Source organism: Chiloscyllium plagiosum, chromosome 24, assembly GCF_004010195.1.
Source record: "Chiloscyllium plagiosum isolate BGI_BamShark_2017 chromosome 24, ASM401019v2, whole genome shotgun sequence".
Classification (NCBI taxonomy): Eukaryota; Metazoa; Chordata; class Chondrichthyes; order Orectolobiformes; family Hemiscylliidae; genus Chiloscyllium; species Chiloscyllium plagiosum.
In genome coordinates, this window is record NC_057733.1 from 30,914,937 (window position 1) to 30,939,489 (window position 24,553).

The 24,553-nt window shown below is 41.4% G+C and overlaps 1 protein-coding gene across 5 annotated transcripts in view; it reads left to right on the top strand.

The window, feature by feature from the left end:
- Positions 1 to 12,054: 12,054 nt before the first annotated feature.
- LOC122562129 (casein kinase I) overlaps positions 12,055 to 24,553 on the top strand; it is a 65,644-nt gene continuing 53,145 nt past the window's right edge. For 2 of the 5 annotated variants that reach the window (XM_043714698.1, XM_043714695.1), the window contains exon 1: positions 12,055 to 12,472. In XM_043714698.1, coding sequence (XP_043570633.1) covers positions 12,397 to 12,472 — 76 coding nt within the window. In that variant the 5' untranslated portion in view covers positions 12,055 to 12,396. The remainder of the gene's footprint in view (positions 12,473 to 24,553) is intronic. The other 3 variants (XM_043714696.1, XM_043714697.1, XM_043714694.1) reach the window with 2 other exon arrangements.

Genomic DNA, 24,553 nt, shown 5'->3' on the forward strand with positions numbered 1-24,553 from the left:
CCACAGTGGTGCAGAATGATTGATGGTGGGCACCCCAACATTCAATTCCTCACCTCTTATGAGGAGAGGATCCTAAATTTGATGTTTCCCATGCTGGGTCTGGACAGGTAGCAGAGTCTACCCTTGACTTACTGTGACAGGAACTCCTGAGTAAACGCTATTTCCCTTGACTTAACTGAAGCCTGCTGACAACTGTGAGAAGCTTTGTGCCTGTGCTAAGTGGCATGGCAACATAGATATATGTAATGAAATCCTGGTATATCTGGCTGAAGAGGTTAGGTGCAGAAAAGGCATGGCAGAGATGCAGTGAGCATCCAGGTAGGTTCAGGGCAAGTAGGCACTATGTCAGCAAGCAAACAGTCCAGAGATGCAGCCTGGTCCAGTCCATGATGTGAGTGCATGTCTCTGAGCAAAGCATTACAATGATAGCTGCCGGTGCAGCTGAAGGTGAAGCATTGGAGTGCATCCTGTAAGTGCATTGGAAACTACTTCATGACTGACACATATTCAATGCCAATGTCTCTGGACATGGGGTGCATGTGGTCAGTGCCAGTGGAGTGTGCCATGAAATATTGGTGCTTAGTGTCCAGTATGGAGTTGTTTGGAGCAGACAGTGAGCTGAATCCATTCTGTAGCTCACTCTGATTTCCGTGTCGAGTTTTCCTGATGTTATTTGGTGAGTTTGGTAAGAACAGTGGCTGAATATTAATGAGGTCATAATCCCTGTCAATTGGCAACTCACTAATGCCGAGAGACAATCTCACCATGCTGCATGTGAAACATACCATTGCTCCCAACGTTGAGATGGTCCTTGTGCATTTGTTGACTGATTTTACCACACATCTCACCTGAAACCACAACATTCAAACCACTATAAGATCCTATGGTCATTATCTAGAGCCACCATCATAAAGCCCCCTTCTATACTGGGGGAGGGAGCTTGTGCATGGCTTTATGCAGAGGCTATTCCATCGCATTTAACCTACATGATTGACTAGTTGGCATTAGCTGACCTGCTCAGACATGGCACCTCTGGAACACGTGGAATTGGGATCTTGACCTTCTGGCTCAGAGGCAAGGACACTACAACTACAACACAAGAGTCCTAGATTGTTTCTAATCAACTTGTTCAAACATAACACCTCTGGGGCAGGTGGTATTTAATCTGGAACTCCTGGTCCAGACATAGGGTCACAACCACTGCACCACAATTAAGTGATTGCTTAGCCTATTTTTCTAATCAATCTATTGAGAGATATCATTACACACCTCTGGTGCAGGTGGAACTTGAACTCAGGTCTCCTGAGTTCCTGAACTCAGGTCTCTGTCTCCTGAGATGGCCCATAGATGATTACTTAAGTCCAAAAACAAAACTGGTTGCATTTTCCACCAATTCTAATGGTCTCCTGGCCTATTACATGTCTTATTGTAAAGACAAATATTAAACCCTTTAGAAAACCACAATGAGTCTCTAAGAACATATTAGATTCCCTACAGTATGGAAACAGGCCCTTTGGCTCAACAAGTCCACACCAACCCTTTGAAGATTAATCCACCCAGACCCATTCACCCACCCTACCCTATATTTATCTCTGACTAATGCAACGAACACTATGGCCAATTTAACAGGCCATATCTTTGGATTGTGAGAGGAAACCGTAGCACCCAGAGGAAACCCACGCAGACACAGGGAGAACGTGCAAATTCCATACAGGCAGTCACCCAAAACTGGAATTGAACCTGGGTCCATGGCGCTGTGAGGCAGCAGTGCTAACCACTGAGCCACCGTGCCACCCCTGTCCAATAAGTAGTGGACAGTAAAGAGTGTTATAGAGTCACAGAGTCATAGAGATGTAAAGCATGGAAACAGACCCTTCTGTGCAACCTGTCCATGCCAACCAGATATCCCAATCCAATCTAGTCCCACCTGCCAGCACCCGGCCCATAATCCACTAAATCCTTCCTATTCATATACCCATCCAGATGCCTTTTAAATGTTACAATTGTACCAGCCTCCACCACTTTCCTCTGGCAGCTCATTCCATACACGTACCACCCTCTGTGTGAAAAAGTTGCCCCTTAGGTCTCTTTTATATCCTCCCCCCTCTCACCCTAAACCTATGCCCTCTAGTTCTGGACACCCCACCCCTTGGAAAAGACTTTGTCTATTTATCCTATCCATGCCCCTCATGATTTTGTAAACCTCTATAATGTCACCCCTCAGCTTCCGACGCTCCAAGGAAAACAGCCTCAGCCTGTTCAGCCTCTCGTTATAGCTCAAATCCTCCAACCCTGGCAACATCCTTGTAAATCTTTTCTGAAATCTTTCAAGTTTCACAACATCTTTCCGATAGGAAGGAGACCAGAATTGCACGCAATATTCCAACAGTGGCTTAACCAATGTCCTGTACAGCTGCAACATGACCTCCAACTCCTGTAATCAATACTCTGACCAACAAGGGAAAGCATACCAAACACCTTCACTATCCTATCTACCTGCAACTCTACCTTCAAGGAGCTATGAACCTGTACTCCAAGGTCTCTTTGTTCAGCAACACTCCCTAGGACCTTACCATTAAGTGTATGAGTCTTGCTAAGATTCACTTTCCCAAAATTCAGCACCTCACATTTATCTGAATTAAACTCCATTTGCCACCTCTCAGCCTCTTGGCCCATCTGATCAAGATCCTGTTGTAATCTGAGGTAACATTCTTCACTGTCCCCTACACCTCCAATTTTGGTATCATCTGCAAACTTACAAACTATACCTCTTATGCCCGCATCCAAATCATTTATATAAATGACAAAAAGTAGAGAACCCAGCACCGATCCATGTGGCACTCCACTGGTCACAGGCCTCCGGTCTAAAAAACAACCATCCACCACCACCCTCTGTCTTCTACCTTGGAGCTAGTTCTGTAGCCAAATGGTTAGTTCTCCCTGTATTCCATGAGATCTAACCTTGCTAACCAGTCTCCCATGGGGAACCTTGTCAAACACCTTACTGATGTCCATGTAGATCACATTTACCGCTCTTCCCTCATCAATCCTCTTTGTTACTTCGTCAAAAAATTAAATCCAGTTTGTGAGACATGATTTCCCACGCACAAAGCCATGTTGACTATCCCTAATCAGTCCTTGCCTTTCCAAATATATGTACATCCTGTCCCTCTGGATTCCCTCCAACAACTTGCCCACCACCGACGTCAGGCAATTGAAGGAATTCTGCATGTGATTGGGGGATAGAGGTATGTACAGCGGATGGAACTCACAAAGACAGGGTGATGTTCATAGTTGACTGTGAATGGACACATGAAAAAAAACAAAGGGAACAGGAGAAACAGTGTAAAGCCACTAAGGCCGAAGAATATACCAATAGAGTTAAAGCAACAATGCTGCAAAACAAACTAACATTCTACTCAGAATCCCGAGCCTATGTCTGGCATACCGAACCTATTTAAGGATGGGGATTACACGGACAGGGATGAGGGATTTTAATCCAGGATACCCACTGAGCCCCAACATCTTCTGAAAGTCCCCAGCACACACTCCTGATTACAAGCCTTTCCTTACTCTGAAGATGAAGGGTCCAGTATTGGTAACCAGCTTCAGAGCTGACATCATTGGGGTGAGAGGCCTGAGCCGTCCTAAACCAGGGAGCAATGTTATTGACCCAAGCCCCTGACCACAAGCCCAATTTGCTCCATATGTCCACGGGACAATATAGGTGTAAAGGCAGTAAAATTCTGGGAGTGACATGAATAAGAATGCCTTGTCTAAGATTAATTTGGATAAGTTCAAGGTATTGCTTGTTGGTAAAACAAACAAGGGCAGGACTTGTACAATTATACGTAGGACCTTGGGTAGTGTGTAGAACAGAGACCCAGGGCTTTCAGGGACATAATTCTTTGACGTTTGTGTCACATGTAGGCAGGATGTTTAAGAAGACGTTTAGCATGCTTGCCTTCATTGCTCAGACATTTGAGTTCAAGAGTTGGGATGTCACGTTAAGGTTGTACAGGATGTTGGTGAAGCCTCTTCTGGAGTACTACACCCAGTTCTGGTCGCCCTACTATCAGAAGGATATTATTAAGCTGGAGAGGGTTCAGAAAAGATTTACCACTATATTGCCAGGAATGAAGGGTTTGTGTCATATGAGAGGCTGGCTAGGCTCGGACCTTTTTGCCAGAATACAGGAGGTTGAGCATCAACGTTATAGAAGCTTATAAGATCATGACGGGTATAAGATAAGGTGAATGGCAGGCGCTTTTTCCCTGGGGTGAGGGATTTCAAGACTAGGGGGAACATTTTTAAGGTGAGAGGAGAAAGATTTGAAAAGACAGAAGGAACTTTTTCTACACTGAGAGTGGTTCATCTGTGGAAGTGATGTACAAACAGTTAGAACATTTAAAAGACATTTGGATGAATACATGAATAGGGTGGTGGGAGAGATATAGGCCCCACGCAGAGAGCTGGGACGAGTTTAGTTTGGATTTATGTTCGGCATGGACTGTTTGGATCAATGGGTCTGTTTCTATTCTGTATGTCCCTATGACTCTAAGCATCTAAAAGAGAAAGATAGATTAAATATTTTAAGTAATGCCTTCATTAGTATTGTGGTTAAATTGAGAAAGCTGCTTTCTGTCTTCACTCAATATTTACATGCTGATTAATATTCCTAGTGCAATCATACAGCGTGCATTGGATATATTTAATAGGATTATTGCTATACCAAATATGAAAATTGCTTTTGCAATGTTTGTTGAACCTATCCTAACAGAAGCATTTAGCAGCTCCTCCAATGCATTCAAACCCAACCCACAATTTACAGCACCTCCTCTGGCTGCTACCATGGCAACACTCGAATATCCAGTAAGCACACCACATATAATCCACAATCAGGTCATCAAACAATAAACACAATTACCCAAAGTGCAAACACTGAAAGAAATACACAGAGAATTTAAATTAATTTACATATAGGTGTTAAGTTTTCAACACATACAACATTTTTAAATGAGACGTCAAGGACATTGTAAAATTACTGTTAAACAGAAACAATAAACTATTCTTCACACAAAACCCCAAGTAATGAGGTGATAAAATTATATATATATGCTATAATATAATGCAAATACTAATAATGCTTGGCAACATAAACTACATAAAGTCATTACTTAAGAAAGGTGGTAAGGACAAGCCAGGGAACTACAGACCAGTGAGCCTGACGTGGGTGGTGGGCAAGTTGTTGGAGGGAATCCTGAGGGACAGGATGTACATATATTTGGAAAGGCAAGGACTGATTAGGGATACTCAACATGGCTTTGAGCGTGGGAAATCATGTCTCACAAACTGGATTTAATTTTTCGACGAAGTAACAAAGAGGATTGATGAGGGCAGAGCGGTAGATGTGATCTGTATGGACTTCACTAAGGCGTTTGACAAGGTTCCCCATGAGAGACTCGTGAGCAAGGTTAGATCTCATGGAATACAGGGAGCACTGGCCATTTGGATACAGAACTGGCTCAAAGGTAGAAGACAGAGGGTAGTGGTGGAGGGTTGTTTTTCAGACTGGAGGCCTGTGACCAGTGGAGTGCCACATGGATCGGTGCTGAATCCACTACTTTTCATCATTTATATAAATGATTTGGATGTGAGCATAACAGGTAGAGTTAGTAAGTTTGCAGATGATACCAAAACTGGAGATGTAGTGGACAGCGAAGAATGTTACCTCGGATTATAACAGAACTTGATCAGATGAGCCAATGGGCTGAGAAGTGGCAGATGGATTTTAGTTCAGATAAATGTGAGGTGCTGCATTTTGGAAAAGCAAATCTTAATAGGACTTATACACCTAATGGTAAGGTCCTAGGGAGTGTTGCTGAACAAAGTGACCTCAGAGTGCAGGTTCAAAGCTCCTTGAAAATAGAGTCGCAGGTAAACAGGATAGTGAAGGAAGTGTTTTGTATTGTTTCTTTATTGGTCAGAGTATTGAGTACAGGAGTTGGGAGGTCATGTTGTGGCTGTACAGATCATTGGTTTGGCCACTTTTGGAATATTGCATGCAATTCTGGTCTCCTTCCTATCAGAAGGATGTTGTGAAACTTGAAAGGGTTCAGAAAAGATTTACAAGGATGTTGCCAGGGTTGGAGGATTTGAGCTATAAGGGGATGTTGAATAGGCAAGGGCTGTTTTTTCTGGAGTGTCGGAGGCTGAGGGGTGACCTTACAGAGGTTTACAAAATTGTGAGGGGCATGGATAGGGTAAATAGACAAAGTGTGGGTGTGGGAGTCCAGAACTAGAGGGCGTAGGTTTAGGGTGAGAGGGAAAAGATATAAAAGGGACCTAAGGGGCAACTTTTTCACACAGAGGGTGGTACGCGTGTGGAATGAACTGCCAGAGGAAGTGGTGGAGCCTGGTACAATTGCAATATTTAAAAGGCATCTGGATGGGAATATGAATAGGAAGGGTTTAGAAGGATGGGGCGGGTGCTGGCAGGTGGGACTAGATTGGGTTGGGATATCTGATCAGCATGGACGAGGTGGACCGAAGGGCCTGTTTCCATGCTGTATATCTCTTTGACTGTATGACTAAATGTCAGAAGAAACTCTCGAACAAATTACAAAGGTGACATTTAGGAAAACATTTAATGATGTTACAGAACTCATAAAATAAATGACACAGGAAGCAATGAAATTCTAGAGAATGAAAGGATTTAGAAATATGATCAAACTGAATCAAGCAGTGAGTCTGCTGCAGTTCATGCTGCACTTACTTAGTGAGGACAATGGCAGGAGCAAACCAAAATGGTCCACAGTCCTCATGTGTACTGTGCCAGCATGCTGTAGGCACTAGTCACAGCCAAAAGAAAAGTCAATGGTCCCATGTAGGCTGTGAGATCAGCTGGCCCAGGGCCTAATCTGAGTCTGGGAATGGGGCAGCCAAGCAGGAAAAGCAGGTGGGCCAGCAGTCTGTGTGTTTTTTTTAGTGTGTGTAAAACCTCAGCATGGCTCCTGCAGGGTCCCTTTTTTAAGAATTTTTACAATTTTAGGACTTACCTGATTGTAGCAGTCCTGATAAGTATCTATGTATACATTGCATAGAGAGCAGATGATCCCTACACCTACTGCATTCAGAATATTCATTGTCTGGCTCAGGTCCTAAAACAGGCTTTATTATCCCTTTGACAGATTCATGAGGCCACTAACTGAATTTTCAAAGTAGGATCAGCAAACCCCCAACACATTGATGAATTTCTGGTCTTGACTGCGTGTCTGATACTGTTTTTAGATTTAAATGGACTGAATGGGCAGGAGGTGAGCTCAGTGCCCAATTAGAGATGCCAAGCAGATCCAGGATGTGGGAACTGCCAGTCCGGTGTCAATGACAAGAACAGTAGCAATCATATTGGGAAGTGCTGCTACCTTGCTTAGGACAACAGTTCATTAAAGGGCGAGGAGGTTAAAGATGGTACAAAGTGATCATGGACACAAAGCCATGGTACACCGTCAAACTCGGCACTAATTGACAACACGTTCAAAGTAGCAGAAATGATTGCATTCTCTTCTGGTGGTGGCGAGCCAAAAATAAATTGTTTTACTGCCAGCCATGTAGCTGAAAATTTGCAATAATGTTCCTTGACACATCAAAGGAACTCAAAGCTATTAAAGCAAGCTTCAGCTAGGGAATACCCATATTCAGGATATTTTAAAGCAATGTTACACAAACCATGAATCTTACCTTTAGGACATAATTTAAATGCCAATGAAGGAAAAGTGAATTTGAAGGACAGCTGAGACATAATTAACTCTTCTATACATAGAATATGAAATTAATCAATCCTATAAGCTTAGTAACAGTGTATAAACTTTCTCACTGTGTGATATTATGGTAAAATATATGGCATTAAATGATGCATAGTCTGATATTTGCCAAATACACCAATATATCATAAACATAAAATTATATATATATGTGTATTTACATTCTTGTGACTTTTTATGTGCTTTTTTCTTATCAGAAATTTACCTCAATTGAGCAACATATCAAATTAAATAATATCAATGAATGCATGGAACAGCACCAACCTCTGCACATGACCTTCTTCAATCTCACAAAGGCTTTCAACTCTGTAAACCATGATGGAACCTGCAGAAATTCATGATGACTATGAGTCATGATCTTCACCAATGGACCCACCATAGAACCAATATGAGTACAACCTGGGGTTAACAAGGCTCTGTCATTGCACCAACACTCTTCTCTATTTTCTTCTTCTCAACAATCCACCACATCTCCGTGAAGCTCCCTGCCAAAGTGGACCAAATGTATGGAATGAGTGGGAAACTGTTCAACCCTCAATGGCTCCAGGTCAAAACCAAGATGCAACTTCTGTCATTGAGCTGCATGTGCACATGCTCAGAGACTGAGCTACAAACCAGACCATCCACAACCTCATCACCTCTAGGGATCTCCCAGCCACAACATCCAACCTCATTATCCGTGATTCCTGCACTGCCCGTTTCCGCATCCTACCGAAGATTCACAAACCTCACTGTCCCAATCGAGCCATTGTCTCAGCCTGCGCCTGTCCCACTGAACTCATCTCTTCCTACTCGACACTATCCTGTCCCCCTTAGTCCAGGAATTCCCCACCTCCGGTCGTGACGCCACCCACGCCCTTCCCCTCCTCCAGGATTTTCATTTCCCCGGCCCTCAACGCCTCATCTTCACCATTGACATCCAGTATACATCGATCTGCCACAACAAAGGTCTCCAAGCCCTCTGTTTCTTCCTCTCACACCATCTCAATCAGTACCCTTCCACCGACACCCTCATCTGCTGGCTGAACTGATCCTCACCCTCAAAAACTTCTCCTTCCAATCCTCCCAAATTTTCCAATCCAAAGGGGTAGCCATGGACACCCACATGGGACCCAGCTATGCATGGCTGTTTGTTGGATATGTGGAACAGTCCATCTTCCGCAGTTACACCAGCACCATCCCCACCTGTTCCTCTGCTACATCAATGACTGTATCGACGCCACCTCGTGCTCCCAAGAGGAGGTTGAACCTTATTAACCTTCATCAACCTTATCAACACCTTCCACCCTGACGTCAAATTCATCTGGACAACTCCCTCCCCTTCCTGGACCTCTCCATCACCGTCTCCCACGAGCCCATCAACTTCCACAGCTACCTAGACTACACCTCCTCCCACCCTACCTCCTGTAAAACACCATCCCTTATTCCCAATTCCACCTCAGAAAGTCCCAGTTGGCCTCCTTCCTCCATGATTGCAACTTCCCTTCCCATGTGGTTGCCGATGCCCTCCAGCGCATCTCCTCCACTTCACGCACCACCAGCCTTGAACACCACCCTTCCCAACGCAACAATGACAGAACCCCCTGATCTCACCTTCCACCCCACCTTTGCATACATCACATCATCCTCCGCCATTTCTACCACCTCCAAACAGACCCCACCTCTAAAGATATATTTCCCACACCACCCCTATCAGCGTTCCAGAGAGACTATTCCCTCCACAACTTCCTTGTCAGGTCCATGCCCCCCACCAGCCCACACCCCAATCCTGGCACCTTTCTCTGCCACTGCAGGAAGTGCAAAACCTGTGCCCACACCACTTCCCTCACCTCCATCCAAGGCCCCAAGAGATCCTTCCACATCCGTCAGAAATTTACCTGTACCTTACCAACGTAATCTACCGCATCCGTTGCACCCGAAGTGGTCTCCTCTACATCTGGGAGACAGGACGCCTTCTTGTGGATCGTTTCAGGGAACATCTCTAGGACACCCGCACCAACCAACCCCACTGCCCCGTGGCTGAACACTTCAACTCCCCCTCCCACACCATCAAGGACATGCAGGTCCTGGGCCTCCTCCATCGCCATACCATTACCACCCAACTCCTGGAGGAAGAACGCCTCATATTCTGCTTTGGGACCCTGCAATCACATGGGATAAATGTGGATTTCAACAGCTTCCTTATTTCCCCTCTCCCACATTATCCCAGTTCCAAGCCTCCAACTCAGCACCGCCCTCCTGACCTGTCCATCACTCCCCTCTCTGACCCATCACCTTCTCCCTCACCTTCATCCACCTATATCTTTCTCAGCTAACTTCCCACAATCCCACCCCCCTCTCATTTATCTCTCAGGCCCTGCCAGCAAGCCTCAATCCTGATGAAAGGCTCATGCCCGAAAAGTCGATTCTCCAGCTCCTCAGATGCTGCCTGACCTACTGTGCTTTCCCAGCACCACCCTCTTGACTACGAACCATGATTGACATATTCACCAAGGATTATAAGAGAGTGGACCTCTGACTAAACATTTGGAAAAGATTTCACTCCTGTCACATAACACTGCTCTCGCAAACATCAAGATCCACACTGGTCCCAGGATGATGTGGATCATACCTTTGGAGCCTCGTCTTGGTGTAAGCAGATATTAGTAATGCAATCCAACATCAATTCCAATGTGCCAGTGCAGCCTTCAGATGCCTGAGAAACAAAGTGTTTGCAACCCAAAACCTCAAATTCAGCACCAAGCTCATGGTCTACAGAGTAGTGGTGGCCCCCTTCCTGTATGCATCAGAAATATGAACCATGGACAAAAGATACATCCACCCCCTGGAGAATTCACTCTAGTGTCTTTGCAAAAAACCTGCAAATCCACAGGCAAGATTGGGGTAACAATGTGAGTGCCCTCTCCTCGTTCAATATCCTTAGTATCAAGGCATCCACGCATAATCAGCTGTGATGGCAGGCCATGTTGTCTGATTGCCACACACAAGACTTTATTCTGAGCTCTGCAATGTTAAGCCATCACTCGGAGGGCAAAGGAAGCATTACAAAGACACCCTGAGAGTATTCAATAAGGAGTCCAAAACTGTACACGTTGCTCTACATGCAGTTTTGCCATCCGCTGTACAATTCTAAATGATTCTGGATAGGAACGAAAGTAACAGGGTAGTTGTAGTGGGGAACTTTAAAAAGTGGGCAGCACGGTGGCACAGTGGTTAGCACTGCTGCCTCACAGCGCCAGAGACCTGGGTTCAATTCCCGCCTCAGGCGACTGACTGTGTGGAGTTTGCACGTTCTCCCCGTATCTGCGTGGGTTTGCTCCGGTTTCCTCCCACAGTCCAAAGATGTGCATGGTCAGGTGAATTGGCCATGCTAAATTGCCCGTAGTGTTAGGTAAGGGGCAAATGTTGGGGTATGGGTGGGTTTCACTTCGGTGGGTCGGTGTGGACTTGTTGGGCCGAAGGGCCTGTTTCCACACTGAAATCTAATTAAATCTAAATTATCACAGCACTTCCTTACTTATATATTCCATCTCCCTTGCAGTAAAGAAAAACATTCTGTTTGCCTTCCTAATTCCTTGCAGAACCCGCCTGGTACCTTTTTTGAGAATTATGTACAAGGACTCATTGATAAAGCTGGAAAGAATGGCTGGTTATTATTCCAAGTGTTCTTATGTCTTTATGATAATGGATTCTAAAATAACTGCAGAGCTATATGGTTTGTTTTTTGATGTGCAGATTGCAAGTCCTAAAGTACAATGACAAAACCAGTATAATACTTGTAAATAAAAATAATGCTCACACTGCAGGAAGCTCCAAGGTGAGTCAAACAGTGTGCATCAATCACCTTTCATTGGATTTTGTGCAGAATAAACACTGATTTCTTCAATGTTAGACATGTGCAAAAAAGTTGTGTTTTTTTTGTTTGTTTTCCCCTATGGGATAATCACTTCTACTTTTATATACCATGGGACAAAATGTATCTAAGACTTCAATATTTACATCAGCTTTGTCAAGGCAATAGCTTTATGACCAATACAAGGAGCAATTGTCTGTCATTACTGATTAGTAAATGCACTCACTTGAAAACTATTGCCTGTTAATGGTAGGTAGTGGGTCATTGATATCTCCTGCAGAGGTAGAGACGGAGGACATTGGGATAATGCCCACTCTGCAGGAGTAGCAGGTCAGTGTGTATGACGTCACCAGCAAGCGCACCACCCTGTCAGTGACGTCAGACAACGGATGTGATGTCAGACCGTTCGCAGTCCGGCAATGGCGAGCTAGAGCCGAGGAAGGAAGAGGGAGAGAGAGTCATTCGAATCCGATGCAATCCTGCGTGCAGGCGGCCAGAATGACAATAAAACCCGGTGGAGCATAATCTACGGCATTTAACGTGTCGTCTGGTGCGGATATTGTCGGGGTGCGTTTGGAAAGGAGCGAGAAAAGTGTTGGTGAAAATCCCTCTGTCAGAGAGACTGAGAACAGACAGACACACAGAGGGAGAGAAATAGAGTTTCCCTGAGTAACCAGGTTAAAATCAAACTCACACAGTGGGCACCGGGCGAAACCCATCATGGAGCTCAGAGTGGGAAACAGGTACCGACTCGGCAGGAAAATCGGCAGCGGCTCCTTCGGAGATATTTACCTGGGTAAGAACTGAGAATGGATATTAGGAACAAAATAAGAGCGAGAATAGTCCTCCTCATAACAACACAGCTTTAAAAAAGCAGTCTGTTAAACATATTTAATGTTGTGTCACTGGCCTCCCGTGGGAAAGAACATGGTAATAGTTGAGAAAGAAAAGCTGTCATTCACATAGTTAATCTCCATATCCACAAAATGCTTCTTGGGAAGATTATGATTCTCAGGGATCACATATAGAAAGAGCTGACTATTAGATAATGTCCAGGGTTCATTTCGCCAGAACAGATGGACTCTTCCATCAATCAAAGGCTAGGATATTAGACATTTCAACCCAGCAACAAAGAAATCGTGAAAGAGGAGCATAACCAACATAGCTGCTTTTTTTAAAAAAAAAACAGCTGATCTATGAAGTAATGCTCCTGGGAATACATGGTGTGGGAATTGAGAGAGGAAGTGGTTGAAATCTTCAATATTTCCCAGTAATGTGAATGCAAATCAAAAATTATCAGTTACCAAGTGGATGATAGTGCTGTATGAAGAAGGGGCTGACTCAAAGTAATTGTTTTGGTAGTGCTAAAGTAGTGAATTGTGGGAGGTTGGTAAGCAATCAGATATATTTCCTGGTGAAAATCATTCAACAGGAGCTAGGAATATCCATTGTTCTTATACAAGCCACAATAATTGTACTTGGGTTAAAGTTAGGAAGTGTAATCATCAATAAATCTTTGTGAAAAGGCAATTAATCATTTAAATGTTGAACATCTAGGGGTGGGTACATGGGCATGAGCCTTAACATGTTTGTAACTTAAGGTGCTTAGGGTTTCACATATAGGATTGCTGTCAGTGTCATCATGGAAAGATCACAATTAGCATCACTTTTCCTGTGTGGAGATTGTTCATTTTTGGTGTTGTCAGCAGGAGACTTAGAGTTAACTTCTCATCTGGGTATTTCTGGAAATGCATTAACAACAGTTGGAGTTATGAACAATTGTAAGGAAGATTATTTTAAGATTTGATTGTTTTAATTCTTGCTTGAATCAAATTGATCTTTTATTTTAGCTGAGTTTATCACTGGAATAGAAAATAGTCAAATTAAATATTTGAGAAGGATGAAGTCTCTTAACACAAGCAAAGTACTGCAGATGCTGACAGTCTGGCTGTATTTTCCAGCGTTTAATTTTTTAATCTCAGTACTTCAAAATAGTAACTTGCAACCATGTGGGAGAGCTTAACTTTATGTTGAACTAATCAGCTGTACACACAACAGAACTGCACAAACTGATATCCAGTCAACTATTTGTGATAATTAGAACAATTGTTTTGTGTATCATCAGTAGAAGTTAGCCTCTGACAATGCAAACAATAGTGGAACAGCAATTAGATATTTTCAGCAATAACACCAATATTACTAGAGTCACTGTCTTGTCAGTTTCACTTCGATAATGAATACTGATTCTTAAGTCCTAAATGTGTATTGCTGATTTCAACATTGGCAAAATGTAATCACTTTTGGGGAAAACATTAATCTGTTATGGATTTTAAATATTCTAAAATAAATTGGAAACTTTTGTTGATATGAAAAAGTATCTTCTTCCACCAGATGCTGTTTTAGATAGCTGCTGTGATGACTTGTACTGCTGTAATATAAATGCATTGATATTGTTACATCTTAAAGAGCTCAGAAGAATCTTGGGTTTGGTAATTTTCCAGAACTATTCTGAAGGCAGTAGTGCTGCTGCTGAAAGCTCTTGCTCTGATAGTGAAACTTTCCAGGCACTTTGTTCCCAGTTTTCTAATGCTGTCACTGCATTGAAATCTTGCTTAAGACGAGTGGGGTGATGTTTGGGTGAATTTTCAAGAGCACCATATTTCTATCTTATATCTCATTTCCTTCTGAATTCACATTGAAACCATTTCCAAATTTTGTCTGGTCCTGTTTATGAACAATGATTAAGGCTTGCATTGTTTCAGGAAATGAATCATCCACTATTACACAAATATGCCCCAGGTCAATGAGTGCTTGGTGAACAAACTCAAATGTATAGTGGAATCAATTTTTCCTTTAAATAATAAACAGAAAACTCCAATATAGGGAATTTTATTATGGTCATACTTAGGGTCATCTGCACTATTTGCACCTTCTTAGAGGTTCCAATGATTGATCTATTTTTAGTATTTTGGGGACTAATTATGCCTTTTTTTGCTTTGATATACTGTCTTTTGCCATTTTATGCCCGACCCGTTTCCTTTACACAAAGAATATATGTTGCGTGATCTCGTATGTCTGTGTCTACATATTCTACAATCTTAGTCTTTCAGTGGGGAAGTCTCCACTTGTTTAAATGGCAGCCTAGATTATTCCTAAATTTTTTTAATCAAAATTTGGTGTAGAATTCCTTGATGAAATGGAGTCTCTTTCGTGGTTGGAATATACTTTAAAAAGCATAGTTTTAAGAATCAATTTTCAATATATTCTTGGTTGGATTCTCCTTTTTGTCGTGACTTGTGCATTGCCTGTCACTTCCTCCTCCCCCTCAAGGCCTTGATTCCTTTGTTTCTTTGTCCTGAAGCTGTATTGTGTAGTTTGTTTTATAAAACACTGTTCAGATGGATTTAGAGAAGGTGCAAGAACTAGTTTTTGTTGATGAAACCTGTCTAAAAGACCTAGTTAGTTTCAAATGAGAACGCAAACATCATTGAATATCAAAGTGCTTTATTTTGTGTTTTTGTTTTCAATTTTCTTTATTGTTTTGAAGAAAAATGTTGTACTTGGTAGATAGATCTCAAAAGCAGAAGTACCCTGCAAGTCCTATTTAAATTCTGAACTCAGTCCAGCTGATACTAAACAGCACTTTGTAATACCATTTGAATGTGACTGACAGTCTTGTGCCATCTGGCTATTAATGGATTTTATTCTTTCTTTTTCTTTAAACAAAAACTATACTGCTTGAGGTTGTATTTTCTTTTACATGCAGTTAGCGAAGTGAGCAGCTTCAGAACAAAAGAACAAAATCAAAATTAGATTGTAAGCTTTTGCAAGTAAAATTGATTTTCGAAAATATCTCTAAGGGTGAAGTTTTGATCCATTATATTTAGGAAAATAAAGAAATTGGTAACAACCTTTTGCACCCCCCCTCCTAGAATGTTGGGAGATTTTTTCAAGCAGTCTTGAACCTCATTGGAAATAAGAACAAAAAGTGCTGGAAAAAAACTTAGCAAGTTTGTCAGCATCTCTGGAGAGAAATACAATAATGTTTTGAGTCATATTGGACTTCTACTTTCTGTTTTTACTTCAGATCTCCAGCATGTGCAGTACTTGCTTTTATTTGAACTTAACTAGCCCCACTTATCAGTTTTTAGAGCAAACCACTACGGAAGTCAGACGACTGATTTACTGCCTTCTGTCTCATCTGGGTAAGGTTGCCTTTCATTTGATCTTGGAACTTGAACTTGGTTCAGGCATTGCCAGATGCTTTGCCACAACTATTTGGTATGAATCCAGTGGTTGAAGAGGCAGAGTTGTGCAGATGACTTCCCTTTGTTGTTTTACCAGTACATGAATTTTGCATCCCTAATTTTGCATCGGAGTTTGATGTCTTTCCAATAATTGTACTTGTGGGTTATTAAATTCCAATTTGCCAACATCTAAAATGTTAAATTCTTGCCCTTGTCTTAGAACCCTTTCTGGACTTGTCCTTTGCCACTCTATTCTGATATCCTTTGGTGCTCACATTTTCCAATCTGTTGATTTGGCGTTTTTGTAAAATGTTAACTTAAAAGAATACATCCTCAATTTATTGAAGATTTGTGATGAAATAGAAGTCATTCAATTAAATTATCTCCTGAGAGCAACTCTGCTCAGAACACACAACTTTAAATGTTATTTGAGTTTTCTGTTAAATAGTTTGACCCACAAAGCTGCAGTGTGAAATGTTCAAGCAAGCTTGTTTATACTTAAAGGTGATTTGTGACATGTGTTTTGTCTGACACCTTCAAATTCCCCAATCTTTCCTTTTTGAGAACAGTAGTGTGTGAATCTGATGTCATAACATGTCTACTGAAGCCATTTGACACATGACACAGGCGGGAAGCAAAGTGGCAATTGCTCTTTTTGGAAGTCTGTTTGTATCCAAGCAAAGTTATTGTTTTGGACAAATGGGAAGGCTGCTTCTCCAGATGTGCATGGGTGGGTGGCTTCCATTTGTTTCACTTCCTACCATGGGTGTCAGCATACACGTGAACCTTTGTAGCTCTTAGAAGTCCCTCCCAAAACAGGGGTCGCATAAAAGTGAATTGCTGGCATGAGTCTGGGTAGCTGCCATTTAGAAGAGTAAAAAGAAAATAACACTGGTAATTCATATCAATGCACCAGCGTATTGAATAATATAACTGGACAAAAATGCTTTGAACCATAAAGCATTTTAAAAACAATAAGCTTGCTTTTGGGCATCTGATGCAAAGCATTCATCAGATATGTTCTGAGTTGTTTTGGTTGTGGCATTATCATAAATGTCCTGCACTGGCTCAAATACGACAATTTCACTTTCTGAATTATTCCCCCACTACTCTGCTGAAGTGCCATAATGAAAGCTTGTGTTTAATCAGCCCACTGCAGAAACTCTGGAACCAATAGTGCGACATCAAAGTATTTTGTCATCTCTGAGCAATCTTGGCACTCTATCACAATGCTAGACTTTTTTGTTGCATGAAGTGGCAACACCAACAAGTTTTGTTCTAAAATTTTTGTTGGGCTCTGATTTGCTCCACAAATGAATAGATACATGTTACATTTCTGGTGAGATACCTACTCTGATGACTTTCAAGCCAATACTGCCGCCTTAACCTTTGGCCAGTGGTTGCTCTCTGTTCTCATAGCACATTTGGTCTCTTAGTTTGAAATTAGCTTTGCACTTCATGCATTTTGTGAGTAGTCTCTTTTTTTTTTGCCACTCAGGAGTTTGCTCTGAGATTTCTTTTAAATTCCTGTGCATTTAGGTTGGTTAATGCAATTAATGTACAAGTGGGTTCACTTACATGGCATCTGTATGTGAACACATGATTTTGGGGCCCAGTAAAATGACCATCTTATGTTGGTTGAATTATGAGCACCATCTGTAGCATGTACAAAATTTCACCGATAAAAATGCCAGGAGTCCACTTGGTTGTCTTGATGTCAGGAACAATAAGATAAGCAACAATAAATTTAAATAGTGCATGCCTTTCTAAAAGTCCATTCCACTTTATTGATTACTCTCTGACTTAATTAATAGTAACTTTTCCACTTGATCTTCCATTCAAATATCTGCTTGTTCCGCTCGCTGTTCAAATGTGCAAAAATAGAACTATAAAACTTATTGGTGTGCATATTATTGAAATGAAGGGTATAGTTGAAGAACAGTTGCTTAAAGTTGGTCTAATTGCTTTCAGTGTTATGCTTAAGTATTGATAAGTGGTGAACTTGTGTTCTTATACATGATGTTTTACATGGGAACAGGAAGTTACATGTGGTCCTCTTTAGTTCGAGGAATTAATTACTGTCTTGAGACACCAGCAAGAAGAATGATGTGTTGTGAAACATATTTTTCATCAAATGGACCTCAACAGGATGATTGTGTATAATTGACTCAGTGTTTACTCACTGTTAAATAACAAATATGCAGTGGAACTTCCTAACCCTAAGTTTACAGAATGAAAAGAACTACATTTATATAGCATTCTTCCTGACCAGCTAATATCTTAAAGTACTTTTCCAGCCAACAAAGCACTTTTCAAGTGTAATAGATGTTGAAACATAGGAAACCCAGCAAGCTCTCTCAAACAACAACAAGATAATAACTAGATCATTTGTTTTAGTGCTGTTAGGTATTGACCACAACACCAATGATGGTTATGAGCAATGCTTTGGAATAGTGCTTGCTTTGGGATTTTTTTGTCCACTTGGGCTCAGTTTAACACCTCATCTGAAAAACGTCACCTCCAATTATGCAGCACTCCCTTAGTGCTGCACTGGAGAGTCAGCCATGATTTTTGTGCTCGTACCCCGGAATGGGGCTTGAACCCAGAATCTTGTGATTCAGAGGTGAGAATTCTACCACAAATGAGTATTATGCCTTTAAATATTTGTAACTTCAGAGAAGATTTATTTTCACTATGTTACCAATCTGTCCTACCACAGCATGGAAAAATTGTAGCTCCTGACCTTGAGCAACAGTTCAGCATTAACTAATGCACTTCAGAGACGTGGCTAGAACAAAGCCCTCTGCGTAACCCCACATATTTTATGCAAATTTTAATGAACTTTTACTAAGTTGTATTGTCAGAGACATGGGAGAACCTTAATCATTGGATGGTGTAGGGAGGATAAGGGTAAAAGAGAAGTCATGAGGAAGCTGATTTGATTTAAATTATATGTTAGCCTTTATACTCAAAAAGGAGCGACACATGGGTCACTTGCATGATTGTGTCTCAAAAACAGTGTGTTGTTTTTAGTTACTCCATCAAAATTTCAATGCCTTTGAAAACAAATAACCAGCATTTTTTTTAAATCGTTAGACATTTGAACAATGAAACATTGCAAAGAAGAGAGTATAATTTCACATTGGTATACAACAGTTTCAGCAATAATTCTTCCTCCGTCATAATGAAATCCAAAGTGTGCTAATGTCATTCCTGTTTAGTAATATTGTATTACAACCTTCAACCTGGTTATAATTTATTTGAGTTATTACTGGCCGTAAACTGCACTTCTTCCTATTGATGTAGATGTAATCTGGCCTGTCCATTTGTTTTTGTACCCGGCACTTGGGATTTAATTCTGGAATGCTGTTTTTTAAAGCTGTGATTTGCAAAATCAATGCAGCCTACTTAATGGATCTTCATTTTCTGAGCATCACCCTTGCGTTCTCAGTTGTCAGCTCCAATTTCTAACAGTCTACTGTATTTTTTTTAACATTACTAAAATCTCCAAAGAATGATTTTTTTTTCTATCCAAGATTTTGGGACTGCTGTTTAAGGATGACTTTACAGTTGATTTTAAAAAAACTGTACTTGGGGAGTGAAAGATGAAAACAAATATCCAACTGTTGTATTTCAGTAAATCTTAAATTGAGCAACAAATGGTGTGTTTTTTTTTAAATGAAGGGAACTCCAAATTTTAGGATGTCCCTCCTTCCTTTTATTTTTCAGCAAAATAAAAATTACCTTTAAAATCTTTACCACTCACCACAGCATACCAAGATTTTGTGTGAACTGTACTTTGTGTGCAACTTAGGAAGGAAATAAAACTGACAGAACGTTGCAGAAGTTTTAGTTAAATCAACTTATTACTGGTATAATACAAATGTGAAATGTTTTGATTCTTTCTAAACAATGTGAATCACTCTAATGCCATGCATAGTTCTGTCTAGTTTCTTGAGTTGAATCTGTAGATTTTAAAAAGAAAGTGAATGTTACACTGAAAAAACTCATAGTTTGAAATCCAAATTGCAGAGCCACTGCAAAGAAGTATTGATTATTTAGTATCATTTTTAAAAATTTATTCACAGGCTGAGGGCATTGCTGACTAGGCCAGCATTTATTGCCCATTCTTAATTGCCCAGAAAACAGTTAAGAGTCAACCCCATTGCTGTGGGTCTGGAGTCTCAAGTAGGCTAAACCAGATAAGTATGACAGTTTCCTTCCCTTAAGGATGTTCGTGAACCTGGTGGGCTTTTCTGACCGTTGAGAATGAATTGATTCATGGTTGTCGTTAGACTCTCAATTCAAGATTTTTATTGAATTCAAGTTCTTTAATACTAAGACCATAAGACATAAGTTTGTGAGAAGATTTGTAGCTCGGGTGCTCGTTGTTGTGGTTCTGTTCGCTGAGCTGGGAATTTGTGTTGCAGACGTTTCGTCCCCTGTCTGGGTGACATCCTCCGTGTTTGGGAGCCTCCTGTGAAGTACTTCTGTGTTGTTTTCTCCAGCATTTATAGTGGTTTGTCTCTGCTGCTTCCGGATGCCAGTTCCAGCTGTCCGCTGCAGTGGTCGGTATATTGGGTCCACGTCGATGTGTTTGTTGATAGAATCTGTGGATGAGTGCCATGCCTCTAGGAATTCCCTGGCTGTTCTCAGTTTGGCTTGTCCTATAATAGTAGTGTTGTCCAAGTCGAACTCATGTTGCTTGTCATCTGTGTGTGTGGCTACTAAGGATAGCTGGTCGTGTCGTTTCATAGCTAGTTGGTGTTCATGGATAGAGATCGTTAGCTGTCTTCCTGTTTGTCCTATGTAGTGTTTTGTGCCATAAGACATAGGAACAGAAATTAGGCCATGCAACCCATCAATTTCGCTCTGCCATTCAATCATGGCTGATAAGTTTCTCAACCCCATTCTCCTGCTTTCTCCTCATAACCCTTGATCCCCTTGACAATCAAGAACCAATGTATCTCCATCTCAAATGTACTCAATGACCAGGCCTCCACAGCCTTCTGTGGCAGTGAATTCCATAGATTCACCACTCTCTGGTTGAAGAAGTTTCTCCTTCTCTCTGTTCTAAAAGGTATTCCCTTTACTCTAAGACTGTGCCCTCGGGTCTTAGTCTCTCCATCCACTCTGTCCAGGACATTCAACATTCTGTAAGTTTCTATTAGATTCCCTCTCATCCTTCTCAACTCCATCAAGTATAGACCCAGAGTCCTCAAACGTTCTTTAATTGTTAAGCTTTATATTCCTAGGACCATTCTCATGGACCTCCTTTGAACACACTCGAGGGCCAATACATCCTTCCTGAGATATGGTGCCCAATACTCCAAATGTGGTCTGACCAGAGGCTTCTGTCTCCTGATCTATCATAAAATCCTAGTTAATCCTTTACTCTGCATTTGCACCACTTACACAAAAGTCCAGTTTCTGAGATGAAATTTTCAACCAAATGGTGGCATGATCTAATACTTATTTTTGGGGATGTTGAATTCCCCCCCCCCCCCCCCCCCCCCCCCCCCCCCCCCCCATCATCAGCTGATTGCAGTCTGTTACTACCAACCCTGCCCCACAACGAGCATTGAAGAAGCCAAAAAGGGTTTTGTTCTGAACAGACACGAGAAGCTGAATAGCCTTCAAATTAGATAGACTTGTACCAGAGTGGGCTTGACTTAGTGATGAGCCATTATGTAGGAAGAACCAGGAGTCAGGGCTTAACTTTAATGAGATCACCTATTACTCAGGTATTCCAGTATTTTTTTATTGCCATTCCATAATAAGGTGGAATGTATTGTACACAGTTCTTGAATTGAAATCTAACTACAGTACTGCATATAGTGTTATTCTCTGATTTCTAAAATGCATTATTTCACAACTTTTCATTGCATTTAAAACTCTCATTTTTATTTCCATGGTTTATCATTTCACTTTTCCTTCCCACTTCTAATTTGAAATCTAATTTTAGTACTGTGTCTGTTAGAGCCATAGAGTATTACCGTGTGAAGAAAGGCCCTTCAACCCTTCATGTCCACACTGGTAATCAAACACCTATTTACTCTAATCCTGATTCCCAGGACTTGGTCCATAGTCTTGTATGCTTTGATGCTGCAAGTGATTGCCTAAATAATTAAGTGGTACAATGGTTTTTGTCTTTAATGTCCTTTCAGGCAATGCGTTCCAGAGACCCAGTGCCCCCTCAATGGAAAGAAATTTTCCTTAAATCCCCTTTCGTATTCCTGTCCCTTATATTAAATCTATGTCTCCCAGTAATTGACCTCTCTACTAAGACGAAATGTTTGTTTCTGTTGTCTGTCTATGCTCTCAATTTTGTTAACCTTCTCTGTCCAAGAAAGACAACTCTGTCTATGGAGTCTATCTTCACAGCTGAAACTCTCCAGTGTGGGCAACATCCTGATGAATGTCCTCTCCTTCCTTTCCAGAACAATCACGTCCTTCCTATAGTGTGGGAACCTGAACTCTGTGCACTAGCTGTGGCCTAACCAACACTATATGACACTATTATAACCAGACTCTCCCATTGGTCCACATGAATCCTTTTATTTTTAAGTCAACCTGTTGGAATGTGTCATTAACATCTCCAAGGCATGAACAGTACTTTCCACATCACAAGCTCTCCAAATTTTCTTAACCTTTTCAGACATGTCATTGATACATTCAGTGCAAGTGGGACTTGAATCCAGATCTATTGACTCAGAGCTAGATGCACTGCCACTGTGCCATAAGACCTTTCTCCGGAACTCCCTTTTTCTAATTCAGCTTGTTCAGAGATGTTATAGACACTTATGGAACCAGTGGTACATGAACCTGTGTCTTCTGGCCCAGAGATGGCGACACTCCCACTGTACCACAACATTCTCATCTCCATAGCATGGGGCAATAACAAAATGGAAGGATAGATAGGGGAAGTTGAATGGGCTAAATTAAGATGCAGTTGGAAGAGGAAATAATGCAGTCTAGACCTGCAGTGCTCATCTCTCCATACATCTGCAACCAAATTAGCAAATTAACACATTACAATAAATTACAGGCGATCTCAGCTCTTGATATTTTTAAACCAACCTGTTCAGACATGACACACCTCTGGAACAGGTGTGACTTGAACACAGGCCTTCTGGCTCAGAGGTGGGGATACTGTCATAAACACCAGGTTATTTTTCTTCTTTTGTTGATGTAGTATCTCCTTATATGCCCAGAGTAATGCTTTATTTAATAGATATTTTTAATTGACCTGTTCAGGTATGTTTTGACAGACCTCTGGAGAGTGTGGGACTTGAATCCAGGCCTTCTGGCCAAGAGGTAGGGACATTACCACAGCAAGAGGGGGAAAAATGTACCAGCTGCCTAGGATTGTTGATTGCCTTAGCCAGGACCAATTCAGGAGTGAGCACATGAGGAGGTCTGTTGACCTGGCTACATCCTTTGTCAGGTGTCCAAAGATTACAAACATGGGGCTCAACTGCAGCCAGAAGGATAGCAATAAATTCTTTAAATAACTAAACAAGGGGTGCAATCTCCGATGGTCAATGTATATACAGTCCACCAACTCCACAACACTGCAAATTATATAGTTTGGCTGGGAGTTTGTGAGCCACCTTTATCTACAATTGCATGGGATTGCTGCAAGCAACACAAACTCCACCTCCAGTTAGAAAACAGGAGGCCTCCTGAAGAGAAGGCAAGTGCACGTGCTGCCATGAAATTTTAAAATTTTTTAAATTCATTGGATCTCGCTGGCTAATCTAACACTTATCACCCATTCCCAACAGTTTAGAGTCTGTCGTCCCGTTTCTGCCTCAGTCAAAGCAAAACTCTCAGAGACAAAGTATAGTTTTATCTCCTTCATCTTTAATCCGGGCCCTGGAGGGAGAGAGAACGATCGCCCGTGTGCACGGAGACATGAGTTCTTGGTCTTCTCGCAAACAGCAATTTCTTAATGAATTTATATAGTCACTTGCGGGGCGGGGCCTCAAGATAAGGCAACATACATTTTGAATTGGTGACTGTTACAATCAGTGAATGTCAATAGTAAATATTAAACCATCTGACGTTGTACAATGAATAACTGGCTTCACGTAATGAAGGCTTTTCACGTTGTTAACTGACTTTACATAATGAATGCTTTTTCACCTTGTTAAACCACTGCCCTTGTCTCCAACACCTCATTGTTTACTGCAAGTTCTTAACTGATCTAAGTCATGTTTAGCTGAACCTTTGCTTCACAAAATTCAAAACTTAATTCTTTCCCTACCTGCTCATACTTTATACACTTTTTCAAGTCAACCGCATTGCTATGGATTAAACCATGCTCTTATTATTTTCTCAACAGCCTATTTAGAGTTTGTAATTATACACCTCTGGAGCTGGTGGGACTTGTGGCCCAAAGGCAGAGATGCAGCCACTGCGCCACAAGACCTTTCATTGAATACCATGCTTATTTTTATATATAAAGGTGACAACAACATTGTTAGCTATGGCTTTGAATTTGTACTTTGCAGACATGTTTTTAACCTCCAATTCCCTTAATAAATGTTTTTCATCCAGCCGTTCAGACATGTATTGACAGATCACTGGAGCAGGAGGAACTTGAACATTACTGAGTGAATTCTTGC